Source organism: Rhincodon typus, chromosome 2, assembly GCF_021869965.1.
Source record: "Rhincodon typus isolate 14 chromosome 2, sRhiTyp1.1, whole genome shotgun sequence".
Classification (NCBI taxonomy): Eukaryota; Metazoa; Chordata; class Chondrichthyes; order Orectolobiformes; family Rhincodontidae; genus Rhincodon; species Rhincodon typus.
In genome coordinates this window covers 99109349-99125783 of record NC_063333.1, presented here as the reverse complement: position 1 = coordinate 99125783, position 16435 = coordinate 99109349, and the positions used below count along the sequence as shown (strand labels likewise).

Sequence of the window (16435 nt, the reverse complement as noted above, 5' to 3'; positions counted from 1 at the left end):
GTTCTGTATTTCCATTCAGGCCGCAAAACTTCCTGCGGTGAGTGAGCTGGGAATTGATAGTTTTCACTTCAGTGATTTTTCTCTCAATAATGATGGAATGATCACAGCATCATTAAGGATGTTCTTGGAACTAGGGATGGTACAGAAATTCAAAGTAGATTATGAGGTAAGAAAGTAATATGTAGAAGATATCCATTCTGTGCTGCAGTAGATTAACGTTTAACATTTTATAGAATATATCTGGATTCATCAAACACTCAACATTGTCTTGTTTCTTGAACCTTAAAATATACTTTTTTGTTTTTCAGTTAAGAAATGGCATAGTTGTTGTTCATGCTTCTCTCCTTAAATTATCAAAAACAAGAACCTGATAGAAGTCCCAAAACAAGGATCAACAATGCAGTCTAATACATTATTCACTGAGCCAATTCCCTAAAGCAGCAGATAAGTAGCAAAATAACATTTAGCTACATGATGTGAGGGCATTGCAGGTATTTGGAGACTTCTTTGTCTCTCTGTAAAGAGCAGTTTTTCCTTTGTTTGCAGAGTGCCTCGCTCAGTTTAGAAAAGATTTGGGGCATGCCACTTGTGAGATATTGGCCGCAAAATTTGTTTCTATAAGCACTGGTAGTTTTGCCATAACTTGTGTCAGTGAGGAATACTTTGTGACTGCAGTTTGTACCATCAGCTTTCCCTCTCAGCAATCAACCAGCTGCCAAGGATGAAACAGGGTACAAAAATGATAACAGGTTCCTGCTGATAAATTACTGGATTTCCAGTTTTCTTCAGTTCCGTCTGCCTTACTGTTAATAACTTAGCCATTATTTTCTCACGGCTGGAAGGAACCCATGTGAAATGAAGTCCAACATCATTAACTGATCTCTTACTGCATTAAAGCAGAGAGAGACCTAATTAACATTAATTTGTATTAAATTGATTAGGAGTGTTTATTTAAGCTGTAGTTTAAATGTTTATCCACATAGAGTAGAAGGAGCAGATTAGTGAGTGCCCATCCACTTTTTCAGTTGTAAAGCAAGGTGAGATTCTGCACTGTCCTATCAATTAAGCATAGAATCTGTTTCAAAGCTCCTATCTAGGTTTTTCCTTTCCTTTCATTTTATTTCTGTCCAGTGTTTCTTTCCTTCTTTACCCTGTTCCTAAGTTTTGTAAATGCCAAGGAAAAATTTTGGATGTATATAATGAACTTTTGCAGAGAAAGAAAAAATATCCATTTGTGCAACCATTTATTGAGGAAGCGTGCATATTCTTTTAAATTTGAGTTCTAATAACATATTGCACATGACCTTCTAAACAAGTTCCTGAGTCAAGACCAAAGCTGGGCTGGAAGCCTGCACTAACAGGTCAAGTTAATTATCCAAATAATCTGACAATGCAAAATTACAGAGTGAATTTGCTGTATTACAGACTAGCTTTAAACTGATGAACTCCCTGTACAGACATTATGAGAAATACATAAACAGGTCTTATGTAGAGTCAAAAAAGAAATATTTAACATTCTATTTATTGTGTCCTTTGCTGTTCTATAAAATGCAATTTCTGCAATTTTATTGCAAATTGTAATTTTGAAACCAAAATTAACGATTATCTGTGCAGTATTTTTATAACAATGTCTCCTAGCTGTTTAATTCTAACAGAATTCCATTTTGAGTATCTTCTACAGAAGCACCATTGCTTATCAATCACAATGTAGATCTGAAGTGTCAAACTGCATTTTGTGATGTGAAAGTTTCTGTTAATTACCCATAAATTCTGCAATAGTTTGCTGCTGAGTTCCATTCTCATAAAATTGCCCATTCTCATAAAATTGCTGTGAAGTTAGTGGGCAAGTGATAAGAAGGTGAGCGATGCTATCAGCTCCTTCGTTCTTCATTTCCCAGGGTGATATTTCTCCTGTAACTTGTACCAGACAGAAATCAGGTCATGAAAAGGTACTGGCAGAATAAACAGACAATCCTATACCTCAGTAATGAGTTCAAGAGGGACTTTTAAGTCCAGTGCTGTCAGAACTCATTCTCTTCCTGTATTTAATGTAGACATAATCCCATCCCTGACTTAACGTTGTTTGTGGTGCAGTTCAGATACCTGTGAGAAGGCATAACTGTTACTACCAAACTGTCTTTGAGCCTTCATATATCTCATGTTACTGCAACACCTGGCTCATGAACATTAGTTCTGATATCTGATTCTCTAGGATAGTGGAACAATAAAGCAGGTCTAATGTGACCTTTACCAAGTAGCTAACTTTTTCACATGAACAAACCAGACACATGCCAATCTTTGTCATTATCATAACATTGATATGGCTTCATATTCCAAGACAGTGATACCACATACAAATTCAGTCCCACTAAATGCATTAGGTACATGACCTTATTTTCATGTGCCATCCTTGTGGCTGAGATCATTTGTTTAGTTATATCTAATATTCTGCCATTTTCTTTGTAGGGCAGAATCTTACTTGGCTCTGAGTGAAGTGGGCAATGGCGCAATGGGTAGTAGAATCTGGCAAGACAGTCATCACAACATTGAGATCATCTTAGATAGTAGGAACTGCAGATGCTGGAGAATCCGAGACAACAAGGTGCAGGGCTGGATGAACACAGCAGGCCAAGCAGCATCATAGGAGCAGAAAGGCTGACGTTTCGGGCCTAGCCCCTTCATCAGAAAAGGTGGACTGAACCAAGCTGCATCTCTGGGCTCCTTGCTCACTGACATAGTACTCACTCATTCAACAAGGATCAGTGCTGGGACCCATTATTTGTAAAACATGTAAATGATTTGAATGAAAATGTAGGTGATCAGATTAGCGCGTTTGCAGATGATACAAAAATTGGTGAAATTGTAGATAGTGAGGAAGGTTGTCAAAGGATACATTAGGATTTAGACCAGTTGGAAAGTTGGGTGGAGAAATGGCAGATGGAGTTTAACCTGGTCAAATGTGCGTTGATGTAAGGTTAAATGCAAAAGGAAAGTATACAGTAAATGGCAGGACCCTTAGGAAGATTGATATACAGAGGGATCTTAATGTGTAAAGCCATAGCTCTCTGAAAGTGGCAAAACAAGTGGAAAAGGTAATAAAGAAGGTGCATGCATGCTTGCCTTTATCAGTTGGGGGATTGTTTATAAAAGTTGACAAGTCATGTTGTAGCTGTATAAGACTTTAGTTAGGCTGCCTTTGGGGTATTGTGTACAATTCTGGTTGCCATACTGTAGGAAGGATGTGGAGGTTTTAGAGAGGGTGCAGAAGAGGTTTACCAGGATGTTGCCTGGATTGGAGTGTATTAGCTGCAAGGTGAGGTTGTTCAAACTTGGATTATTTTCACTAGAGCATCAAAGGCTGAGAGACAACCTGATAAAATTATGAGCAGATGGGGTGGATAGTCAAAATCTTTTTCCCAGGATGGAAATGTCAAATACTAGAAGCTGTAGGTATAAGGTGAGAGGGGAAAAGATAAAGGGAGATGTGTGAGGAATACATTTTACACTGAGAGTCGTAGGTGCCTGGACCAAATTGCCAAGGAAGGTGGTAGAAGCAGGTATGAAAGCAACGCTTAAGAGGCATTTAGACAGACACATGAATAAGCAGGGAATAGAGGGATACGAACCATGTGCAGGCAGATGGGATTAGATTAGACTAACATCATGGTCAGCACAGACATGGTAAGCCAAAGGGCCTGTTCCTGTGTTGTACTGTTCTGTGTAATGTGCCAGGTAGCATCCCTGCCTTGCCTTGTCTTTTTGCGCTTTTCCACCTCAGCCTGAGGTACCAGCCTCTTAGTACTACTGTCTTGCTTTGCCATTCAGTGCAGATACAAAGCCAAGAAACGTAGGGCGGTCAGAGTTAGAATCCTATCTTCATCTGGGATGACCAGCCGAATGACGGGCAGCATGGTACTTGCCATCACTCTTCCTGTCCTAGTGTATGCTGTTTTCCTCATGAATTGAAAAGGAAGTGGGTGTAATAGAAGAGGAATGTGGGTGGGATGGTCATAATTGGATGCAGGTAGGAGGTTATTGTGATTGGTCAGTGGGAAGGGTGGGATGGACAGGTCAGTAGGAAGATGTCAAGGTTAGATCAGGTCAGGGAGGTGAGGAGGAGGGGGAGGGTTGGTCGTGGGATAAGGCTGGGGGTGGAGGGAATTTGAAGCTGGTGAAGTCAATATTGAGGCCATTGCGCTGTAAGCTCCCAAGGTGAAATATCAGGTGTTGTTCCTACAGTTTACATATGGCCTCACTCTGACAGTGGAGGAGGCCAAGAATGGACATGTTGCCAGGGGAGTGGGAGGGGGAATTAAAATGCATGGCAACTGGAAGGTCGGTTTGGTTGGTGCATGCAGAGCGCAAGTGTTCTGCGAGCTGGTCACCAATTTTCGCTTAGTCTCCCCAGTATAAAGGGGACCACATCGAGAGCAACGGACACAATAGGTCAGGTTGGATGAAGTGCAGGTGAATCTCTGCCGGATCTGAAAGGATTGTTTGGGGCCTTGGATGGAGGTGAGACGGCAGGTGTGGGGGCAGGTGGTGGAAAAAGAGCTGAACATCATGACGAGCATGATGTCAAGCTCTTTTTGTGTCACCTCTGCCTGTGTGCCTATTTCTTTAAACAAGAATCCAACCCACCCGCTAACAAACCTATCCCTCGCCTCCAGCAAACTCCATCCTCCTGGACACCCCATCCCGGCCTCCTACCCTCCCTTGAGCCCTTCATCTCAAACTGCCACTGTAATATCAACTGCTTGGATCTCTCCATCGCTCTCACTACAACCTCTCCCAATCAGAACACGCAGCCCTCTGCTCCCTTCGCTCCAACCCCAGCCTCTCTATTAAATCCCCGATAAGGGGGTTTGGGGGGTGCGCAGTGGTAGTATGACAAACTGACCTCTACATTGCTGAGGCCAAATGCCAACTCTCTGACACCTCCTCCTACTATCCCCTTGATCATGACCCCACCTCTGATCACCAAGCCATCATCTCCCAGATCAGCAACAACTTCATCACTTTGGGAGATCTCCCGTCCATAGCCTGCAACCTGATAGTTCGCCAACCCCGCATTGCCCGTTTCTATCTCCTCCAAAATCCATTAACCCAACAGCCCTGGTCGACCCATTGTCTCTGCCCATTCCTGCTCTTCCGAGCTCATCTCCTGCTACTTCAGCTCTGTTCTTTCACCTTTGGTCCAGGAACTCCCTACCTACATTTGTGACACAACCCACACCCACCAAGTTTTTCAAAACTTTCAATTCCCTGGCCCCCAACACCTTCATCATGGACATACAGTCCCTTTACACCTGTATCCACTGACTATAAGACACAACTCAGAGTTTGATGGAGTGCTCCCTATTTGCTTGGATGAGCGCAATGCCAACAATGCTCAAAGAGCTTGGCATCATCCACGAGAAAGCAACTTGCCTCATTGGCCTCAATCCACCGCATTCAGTATTCACTCTCACATCACTGGTGCAGTGGGGGTAGTGTATGTTATCTGAGAAGCACTGCAACAACTCAAAGGCTCCTGAGACAGCACTTTCCAGACCTCCCATCTCTACCATGTAAGAAGGACAAGGGCAGGAAACACATGGGGAAACCACCTCCTGCATGTTCCCCTCTAAGTCACATATCATCCTAACTTGGAACCATTTGTTGGTCCTTCACAATTGCTGGGTCAGAATCCTGGAATTGACTCCCTAATATCACTGTGTGCACCACACAGACTGCAGTTATTCAAGGTAGCTCAACACAAAATATTCATCTAGCCAGTGATGCCCACAACTTGAATGCGTTAAAAAATATTACACAAGGTTTTCGATCCACTGTAGTGAAGTAACTTCCAGTGGGGCTCAGAGCAGCTATTAAAAATCAGAATGCACCTCTTCAAAAGAACATTCATTTGTGAGGGCTCAAATCTAATTAATTTTAAATCACTGGGGCAGATCCTTATGGATCTGCAGTTGTCACTTTTCTATAACCACACTGGCATGAGTCTGGTTACTGACTTGGGAGATTCAGTAAGTCCATGTGGTGTGGTACAGGGAGCAGCTTTACTTCCTGTTTACAGTACAGGAAAGAACAGTGAGCTTCATACATTTGAAGCTGATTTAACTCAGAATGGTGATATCCCCATCAACAAGCCCAAAAACTGGAGACAAACCTGCTTTGGCCATTTGGGGATCTCCATCAGCATTTTAGGCCAATCCAACAATGAGTCGATTGCTATCAAGGATTCTGTCCCTTTAAAGCACGAGAAAAGCCCCTCCAGAGTGACAAGATAATCAGGAGCCCACCGCTGTCCCGAATGCAATTTTGTGAGTGGCAGGTTAGGTGTTGGATGGTTTTGCCTACCTATTATCCAATTGAGGCCTGTAAGTGGACAGTTAATGTCCATTTCTGACTGCATCCCACCATTGCTGTGATTTAGCAGTCAGCAGGAGGGTCTGGCACTTGATATGTAATCCTGCAAATTGAACATTGCATGCTACAGGCTAGATAAAGGGGGAGGGAAGATGTCTCTTGCTAGACCAGCAGTACTAAACAGAGGCCTTACTCCACAATTATACCCCACCCCCCCAGGTTAAAGGGTATTAACATTGTAGCAGTTAGATACAACTGAATGGCTTAGCAAACCAATCAGAGGGTTTTTAAGAATCAACTCCTGTCGAACTGGAGTTGCATGTACGCCAAGCTACATTCTTTACTTTCCATAAATGAACAACTTGGGTTTTTACATCAATCAACAATGATTTCATTCAACCATCATTAGGCTAATCTTTTTAAAATTCCAGATTTTTATTTATTGAAGTCAAATTCCACCATCTGCTTCCAGAGTATTCCCTGGTCCTGTAACATTACCAGTATATTCTCACTACTGTCCCCTCCCCATGAGGCAGACCAGCTTTCATCTCTCAAGTTGCAAACTTATTGCTCAGAGATAGTAAGAACTGCTGATGCTGGAGTCAAAGATAACACAATGTGGAGCTGGAGGAACATAGCAGGCCAGGCAGCATCAGAGGAACAGGAAAGCTGAAGAAGGGTCCCGACCTGAAACATCAGCTTTCCTGCTCCTCTGATGCTGCCTGGCCTGCTGTGTTCCTCCAGCTCCACACTGTGTTAAACTTATTGCTCACTTCTGTTATTGCGTGGTGGTCTTCACATAAAATCAGGCCTCTGTTCTTTGTTTTCTCTTTGTCCTGTAATGCTTATCTACTTACAAATAGTGGGTAAAACTTGTGCCATGTAATATTAGCATTTGAAGTATTAACATGTTCACAGGAAATTCTTTGCATTCAAGTTTATCAAATATTTTAACTTGATAATTTTACTTTATGAATACTCCAGAATCTAAAATATGTTTCCAAACGTTTGCAAGTTATTATCTATCTTGTGAACATACTTATGGTCAGAGAAGGAATTCCAAATTTTAGTTGCTAAAAACAAATCCAAAGGGTTCATGAAATAAAGATTCTTACTTCACCTGTAAACAGAATTAAAGGTTTCACTTCAGGCTGTGTGCTGTACTCTAAATAAAAAAAACCAAAAGAACTATGGACGCTGGAAATCAGAAACAAAAACAGAAATTTCTGGAAAAACTCAGCAGGTCTGACAGCATCTGTGGAGGGAAATCAAAGTTAATGTTTCGGGTCCGGTGACCCTTCTTCAGAACAACCTGGATTTGAAACATTAATTCTGATTTCTTTCCACAGATGCTGCCAGATCTGCTGTGATTTTCCAGCAATGTCTGTTTTTGTTGCTGGACTCTAAACTTGTTTTTAAAGCAGAAAGCAAAGTTGTTATGGTTATATCTTAATTTTATTAAAATTAATCCATACACACAAATTTCTGTGATCTTGCAGGTTCTGTGTCGCTGGCTGCTAACTGTGAGAAAAAATTACCGTGCAGTTCCATACCACAATTGGCGTCATGCATTTAATGTCGCTCAATGCATGTTTGTGATGATTACAGTAAGTCAGAAGATCTGTTTGATAGGTCTTGTTAAAACAGACATTAATTAAGGTTGTGTGTAAATCACAACATAAAGCAGATGACACCAGTTAGTGAAGAAATGATTAAGGGGGAAATTCCTTTATTTTCTCAGGCTCCATTTGATTCCAGTCTGTTTAAATAAGTAATGATGGGTTTTGTATAAAAGGGACAATTTGATAAATGGGATGATTTTTTTTTCCATAAAGATCTCTTAATTTACTGGTTGAATTATAACTGGTAACTGCTTTCATAATCAGGAAATTTGAATTTCAGTGATAACATCACCAAAAGTCTCTAATAACATGGTATGTAAATAGATCACTGATGTTATGGTGATATAACAATTTAGCTATTCAGACTCAGCAAACTTCGCACATTAAACTTCAAATATTAAAACACAATTGATAGAATTTGGAAAATTTCTAAAATATGAGATTCAGTTCGTCACTTACAACTAACAATTTATTTTCCTTCTGTAACCAGTCCATCTTGTTTTTTCCATCTATCTCTGATGTCTGTGATGCAATATTATGTTGCATATGTTATTCTGATGGCTTCTGATCCACATGGCTCAACAGTTTTAATTAAAATTCAATTTCCTCCTAATTTCTAAATCTCTGGTTCTCCACAACTTTACAATTTGCATTTATGTGCAGTATTCTCTAATAACTTGGGGTAAAACCTACTTGCCTTCATGGCAAATGCTATCATATGCTAATTAAATTTTACCTCCATATTGCTTTAACTCCATATCTCTGTTTGCACCTTTTTGATATTTCAAAATGTATATGTATCAATATGTCAAATTAACACCATGGACAAAATATCTACTAAGAGAGAGAAACAATAAGATTTCGAGAATGTCAGGAAGTGAATGAGCTCTGTTTATCGTCAGATAGCTACAAGCACTGAGAACATGCCTGGGTTTGATGGTGGGGCTGGCATGCTCATAGCAGAACAAACAATGGCTTCTGTACAAAATAAATCCCTCATTGAAATTTCAGTATGACAGCATCTTTCCTAATATCTATTATTCTACATTTGTTTTACATAGTAGATTATTGTGCCACAAAGGAACCAATCGAGACATGAAAGGTGCATTTTCTTGTCCTGTACTGTAAATTTCTATGCTTTGAACTGTATAGTATACTCTTGAAGTATTATTTAATGACATTGCACCTGAATGTTTGATAGTTTCTAACAATAGGATCTAGTTTATGAGAAACCACCTACGATATTAGAGGCTTAAGCTCTCTGTATTTGAAAAGGCTAGTGAGTGGGTCAGGGGTTTGGCTCAATTAATGTTATTCATTGCAAAGTACTTTCTTCCATGTTCTAAGTTAGTCGCAAAGTGTTGATGATACAGGGATCTCTGTGATGTTTGTGTCATGAAGCTTAGCAAGCAAGAGGTTAGGCCTCTTTGTGTTGAAGGTAGGCATTGCCTGTCACTTACCTGATCCAAATTAGGGTAATATTCAACTGAGAATGCTATTGTGAAGTCTTAGAAGACCAAGGTTTGAGTCACCCTGGACACAAAAGAAAAGATTTGATATTGTCAGATATGCCACAACCCAATATCAATACTCCAAATTCAACCCAAACACCTTTGGTTCCACAATCAAGGAGTTTGTCAGTCATAACACTAAGATGAGGGCTGACTATTCCAATGTTCAGCTCAATTCATAACTCCTTTCAAAATAAAAGTATATTCCAGCCTACATCAAGGTTTGAAAAAGGGGCACACAATTATTGTGGCTCCTTGTAGGAGCCTGTTTAGGAGATAATTGGTGGACAAGTCCCATCATTGGATTTGCTATTTGTGAATATCCAAGTTAGTGTGACTCTGAACAAAATCTCTGGAGCAGTGAAAAGAAAGAGAATTTCTTTTTTAGATTGCAAATTATCTTACCTCCACAAATTATAACTATTACTATTACTATCCTGTTGAACAAACCACAGGTGAACAAAAAATTAAATATTTTGTCAAATATTTCCTCAGACTGCTGGTTTTCGGGAAATTCTGTCTGATTCCGAAATCCTTGCTTTGATGGTGGGTTGTCTATGTCATGACCTTGATCATCGAGGAACAAACAATGCTTTCCAAGAAAAGTGAGTGAAAGATGTCATCTACGCTTCGGTACTATATTAAAACAAAGCAAATAAGCACATTATATCTGTATTTTGCCATTTGGCATACTGTAAAGAAAAAACATGTTCTAATTATAGTATTATACATTCCATACGATTCTGCTGCAATTTGTGCTTCACCAGAGCGGGATAATGAGGTAATTGTAAAAATATATATGGAGACCAGCACAATTTAATGGAAGGTGAGGCAGTCCCATTTAATTTAAATACATTTTTTCTGAAACAAATTACATGTAAAATACAAAAGGTCTTTTGCATTTATAAACTTTCTTTCAGCATTTTTATTACTTGTTGTATATCGAAATTGGTGACTGTGGTCCTAAAATGCAAAAAGGCATTGCATCAGTAGATTTTACTGCAAAAACTACAACCCATAATCTTCTGTCAAAGTAATGCTGATACCAAAGGTGCTTATTATTTTTGCACAAATACTGCAACAATTTCATGTGATGGTACTTCAGTTTGGAAATCCAAAGGTTGCTGATTGAGGTGCACCATTGTGGCAAAAGCTCCATAGAAGTAGTATCTTGCTAAATGCCTCACTTTTGCAAAATGTTGAATGGAATAGGGTTTGCATGGTAGGTAAGAGCTAAACTCATCAAAAATTCACGAGTGAATGGACATCTCTTCCATTTCTATGTTAAGCGCCTTTTTAATAGTATCGTAAGTATTAATAACTTGTAATTAATTTCTCTGGCATTGAACACCAGTTATTACAACTGTGTAGTCCCATTCCTCCAGGTTTTATATTTACTTGAAAATTAAAAAGACAATTTGATGGGTTTTTAGATTGCTCTTTTTTTCCCTCTCATTAAAATCTTTCTTTTTCTCCTTTAAATTCTCTCTCTGCACAACCAACTTCACCATCCTCCCATGTGATTGGTTAAGGAGGTACACAGCTTATAATCTTGATCAGATCCTCGATGCCCAGTTTTCCTCATTTGCTTGCACTTTTGTCAATTTACCATTCAAAAATATGAAAACCTAAACATGCACAGGTGTAGATAGACATTGTTTGATTCACTGCTGCAAAAGCATATAACCCAGTCTAGATGAGTAATTATGATTGTGAAAATCTTGCTTTCCAATGAACAAGATTTCAAACACCAGTTCAGGTACAGATTATAATTGATCTTTACTCTCTCTGTGCAATGACACATAAAATTGACTGTAATGTCCAATTTTTCAACACTTGGAAATTATAAACATGGGTCTGTTGTTTCAAATCAATATCAAACAAATTAACTTCAATACAAATAATCGTAATTATACTTATCTATTTTTCACATAGAATATAACAACTTAATATTTGAATTAAAATTGTGATGGTGGCAGATTTGATTTGAAAGTCTATTTTCAATTCTGATTTACAAAGTAATATTGGGGTATTTCAGTTGTTATGGAGAATATGAAAGGATTTGAGTTGGTATTGAGTTGGCAAGGAGACTATAATGTGCTGTGGGATGTGGATTTGTATGGGGGAGTGAATGGGTAAGACCTTTGACTCTGCTCTTCCAAATAGAAATGACTGTTGGCATGCTAAAACACAGAGTCCACTACTTGAACTGTGCTAAAAGAAACCTGCAGTACTGTGGGCATGCAGGTCCTGACTCATGGTAGCCTGCTGTATCCAATGCAACCTAGCTGTTATATGGTGATAACACAATGTGGAGCTGGATGAACACAGCAGGCCAGACAGCATCAGGGGAGTAGGAAAGATGACGTTTCGGGTCGGAACCCTTCTTCATAAATTGGCATCGAAATCCAGCATTGGCAGTTCTTACTATCTCTGGCTGTTATATGGGCTCTGCCAGTGCAACAGTGCAATTAGCAAGAAGTTCAGAAGCAAGATGACAGAGAGGCGGAGGTAGGGAGGAGGCAACAATCTTATCAGTTTTCCCAGCAAGGATGCCTGCATCAAATCATCTAACAATGGCTTCGCTGAGCACATTGCCATATCCCTATTATACAACAGTCACACCGCTTACTTTCCCTCTGTACCTGAGCATAACAACATCCTATTGATCACAATGCAGAAATAAAGAAACACATCACAAATCAACAATTTAAAATGAACTTTATCCAATAAAATATCTAACATTTCATATGAAAGTTTGCTAATCATCCAGGTGCATTCACTTAGTGTCTGTTTCATGGGTGCATTTGAAGAGGGGGACTCTTGTGGTGCAGAGGTAGAGACCTTACCCCGGACTGAGAGACCTGGGTTCAAATCCCACCTGCTCCAGAGGTGTGTAATAACATCTCTGAACAGGTTGATTGGGGAAAAAACCGGGAGTGTTTGACTGTCCTAGTTCATCTATACATTGCTATCCCAGTATTTGCAGCTTGGCTGATGGAAGGTTGCTGACTTTAAGTGAGGGAGCCTCTTGATAACCTTGCAGAACAACCTCCAACACCCTTGGGCCTAAGGACCAGTTTTCAGACTGCAACTTCTTTGCATGTCTGGGCTTGAAGGCTGGCAGGCAACAGTAACCACCCAGTGGAGTGGCATGTTGGAAGGGTGAATGCTGTCATCATGAAAGGGAGTGGTAGTTTTGTTTGTCACTGAGTCACTGCCATTTTCCCAGATTGTCACCTCAGTTATCTCAGTAATCTTGAAGAAGAGATTGTTGGATTGCCAAGAGAGCTTGAGAAAGCTCAGTTGAGCATTGAAATCTGTTGGCAGAATGGAGCAGTTTAGGCCTGCATGACAGCAAGCTGAGACTCAATCAGAGTTTCCACTCCATTGCTCAGATGTTGCCTGCCTTTAGCTTGTGTTGCAATGGATGCAGAGTAAGTACTGCAACATGCTTGGGTCTGTGTATGTCTGTTCTCATGGAGTTGGCCACAACTTCCACACTGGAAAGGATGAATTTCAAATTCTGCATAAAACTGTGTCAAAGGCTGATGCTGCACTCCTTTATTCTCTTTGGCAGTGACATTAGGATTTCTGTGTACACACCCATCAGTGTTTTCTGCACACTGCCTCTTGAAATTCTGATCTGAGTCCTTTGCAGCAGAAAATGTAATGCCTGCATTGCAATGAACAAGCAAGGTGTAATTACATATTGTGATCACTTGTGCCTGTTATCAAACCTGATCCAATTACCACCTCCCCACCCTCTTTAGTTTCACTGCCTAGCAAATGAATGGATAGTGAGGTCATTTAGGATTTGTTAAACAGAAATGTACATCCTTCTGTAATTAGTTTTATTTGTGCTCACATTTTGTATGTGAACTTGAAGTGTTTTTACCCGTCGGGGCATTTGTCATTGGCTATTGCAAACAATGATCTGTTGTTCAATTTACACTTGTAAATAATTTACTTAACTGACATGTAAATCACACTCAAAAGGACTTGAGCGAATGTGAAAGCTGTTGGCAAGAGTGATGCAGATTCTAACGGTTTCTAGTAAAAATTGGACTATGAACTCCTTTTCTTCCCTGGTTAAGCAATTATGAGAAGTTAAAAAATAATAATGGTTCCGGAAGTTAGAACCAGTAGATCCATTGGTCCTGTAAAAATTTTAGAATTCAATAGAAGCTTTGCTATTCTTTATGTACACATTTTATTGGAGTTTGTTATAGCCAGAATATTCTGAAAGGCAATAGCTTAAGTCAATGTACCTCATTTCTCCAGTGACAAATTTAGGCCAGAGTTTGCTGGTGAAACTATTTAGATTAGACCTCAGAGAATACTACAGTTAGTTAGAAACTGTGCTGTTCAATACAGATCTAGCCAGATGCTGTGATCAGACAGAGTAAAATGGCCTATTTAATGTGTTCCATAAAAATAAGGGAGCTAACAATTCATTCAGGTTTCCTATTTTTCTATTTTAAAAGTTGATCGGTATAAACAGAGTCATAGTAATTTTAGAGATAACAAGGTGTAGAGCTGGATGAACACAGCAGGCCAAGCAGCATCAGAGGAGCAGGAAGGCTGACGTTTCAGGCCGAGACCCTTCTTCAGAAATTTTTATTTTGTTGTTAATCTCTTGTTGCTCATCATTGTGACAGTTAAAACGGACATGAGAATGCTAAAACCAAGACTGCTGCATTGTTGTTGCAAATCCTGGTGGCTGGTTAATTTCACTCTTGACCATTTGTCTTGTCAGAGGTAGCTAGTATTTTTTTTAAACAAAGTTATTGCATTAAGTTAAAACTTGTTTGAAAGAGAAGTACTAAAATTATTATCTCCTTGTATACACCACCAGTCTCCTGTATGAAATATTTCCAGCTTTATCCTTTTTTCCACCATGTCACACCAGCTATTTCACTCCTATTCTACTCGGGTATGCTTATTATGTTGACCTGAACCAGTTTATAGATTCATAGAGCATGGAAACAGGCCCTTTGGCTCAAGTTGTCCATGCCAACCAGGCTTCCTGAACCAAATTATTCCTATTTGCCTACGTTTGGTCCATATCCTTCTTAATCTTTGTATCCATGTACCTGTCCAAATGTCTTTTAAATATTGTAACTGTACCTGCCTCAACCAATTCCTCTGGCAGCTCATTCCATATACATACCATCCTCTGTGTGAAAAATTTGCCCCTCAGGTCCCTTTTAAATGTTGCCCTTCTCATCTTAAACTTATGCCCTCTCGTTTTGGACTTTCCTACCCTCGAAAAAGACCTTGGCTGTTAGCCTTGTCATGCCCCTCACAATTTTATAAACCTATCACCCCTCAGTCTCCTATGCTCCAGGGAAGAAAGTCCCAGCCTATCCAGCCCCTCCTTGTAACTCAAATCTTCCAGTCCTGATAATATCCTTGTAAATCTTACTGCACCCTTTCTAGTTGAATAACATCCTTCCTATAACAGACCAACCAGAATTGTGCACTGCACTCCACCCAGCCAAATGTTGTGCATACAATTATTTATGAAATGCATTTCCAGCAAGTTACTTAGAATATTTTCTTTCTTGATAAAGGATAGACTAGTATGAAAAGCGATTTGTCTACTTCACCAAGGGCTGATGTCAGGAATCCTTCACATCTCCCTTTAGAAAGCGTACATTTTAAAATAAATCAGTCCAATTAGATCACGTGCCGATAAATGCTTTAGAGTATGAATTCCTTTCAACATTGAATAACTCCTCCCTGAGGGGGAGTCAGAAGCCAAGGGAGCTGTAGGATTGAACAAGAAGGTGCAGAGTAGAGATCCTGTTACCTTCCAAGATTCTCTCTGATTAAATGTAAAGCAGGAATGTTTAAGGACAGTCTTCTGCCCTGAGTGCCAATTAAGACCCTTAAGTGGCCTTACTTTGCTGCTGGTTGTATTGAACAACAGCTCCCAGAAATTACATAAATGGGTAGGGAGATCCCTGCTTGCCATGGACTTTGGTTCATTGGAGCACCCAAAAGTGGGAATGTAGGGATCTTGAGAAAGAGCCACTCTCTGCACTTTCATCTAGTGGAAACTTATAGTATAAAATTTAAAATACTTAGCAGAAAATGTACACTATTTTTGAATACTTGGCAGCATCCGACATTATTAAATCTATGAATGCTTCTATAATAAATTGAATGAGTTGAATAAATCAGTTCTCGTTCTCTGAACTGGCTTCTCAGCAAGTGTGTAAGTGTTAGAGATTTGAACATTGTACTGATGGGCATGCGCCTAAGAACAATTGTTCTGATCTCATAACATGGAAATGAGCCACTGTATAAATAAACAGAATGCCCAGGTTGGGTTTGAATTAACTTGACAGCTGTGTACTGAAACAGGGATCTGAACTGCAGCTGATCTGAAGGCATTTCGAACTGATTGCAATCATGTCTAGCCAACAAGCTGAATTACTATTAATATAAAATTTTATTAGTTGGGGAAAATCCACACATGCTTGGCTGTCGAAAGATTAGTTTTATTATTTAATTGAGGTTCAAGATTTCAATGAAAATACTAGATTGAGTCAGTAAAAATGATACCCTCGATAATTCCTTTAAATTAAACATATTAAACTTCTAGGTTAGTGATCAAGATAGCAAATCAGTAAATATTTACCTTTGATATAGGTAATTTGACTGAATGACTGAATACTAATTCTGACCACTCCAGCATAGTTTTGAGCCGGCTTATCTGGCAGTGGCCATTAAAGAATCGATATCTTTGTACATGCAGGATCACCCTTGATACCAGTGATGTGGAGCGATTAGAATTTTTTCAGCAAGGATCTTGGTGGAGTGGCACTGAAGTATCAGGAAATTATAGCATGGCATAAGTAATCCTGGAATTTCCATGCCATAAGAAAAGTGTAGCTGCCACGTTATTATTGCACAGAAGTTATC

At 39.6% G+C, this 16435-nt stretch overlaps 1 protein-coding gene across 1 annotated transcript in view; it reads left to right on the top strand.

The window, feature by feature from the left end:
• The window catches only part of pde11al (phosphodiesterase 11a, like), a 279256-nt gene that overhangs the window by 193024 nt on the left and 69797 nt on the right, over positions 1–16435 (top strand). The window contains exons 11-13 of the mRNA XM_048614034.1: positions 20–166; positions 7869–7976; positions 9998–10107. Coding sequence (XP_048469991.1) covers positions 20–166; positions 7869–7976; positions 9998–10107 — 365 coding nt within the window. The remainder of the gene's footprint in view (positions 1–19; positions 167–7868; positions 7977–9997; positions 10108–16435) is intronic.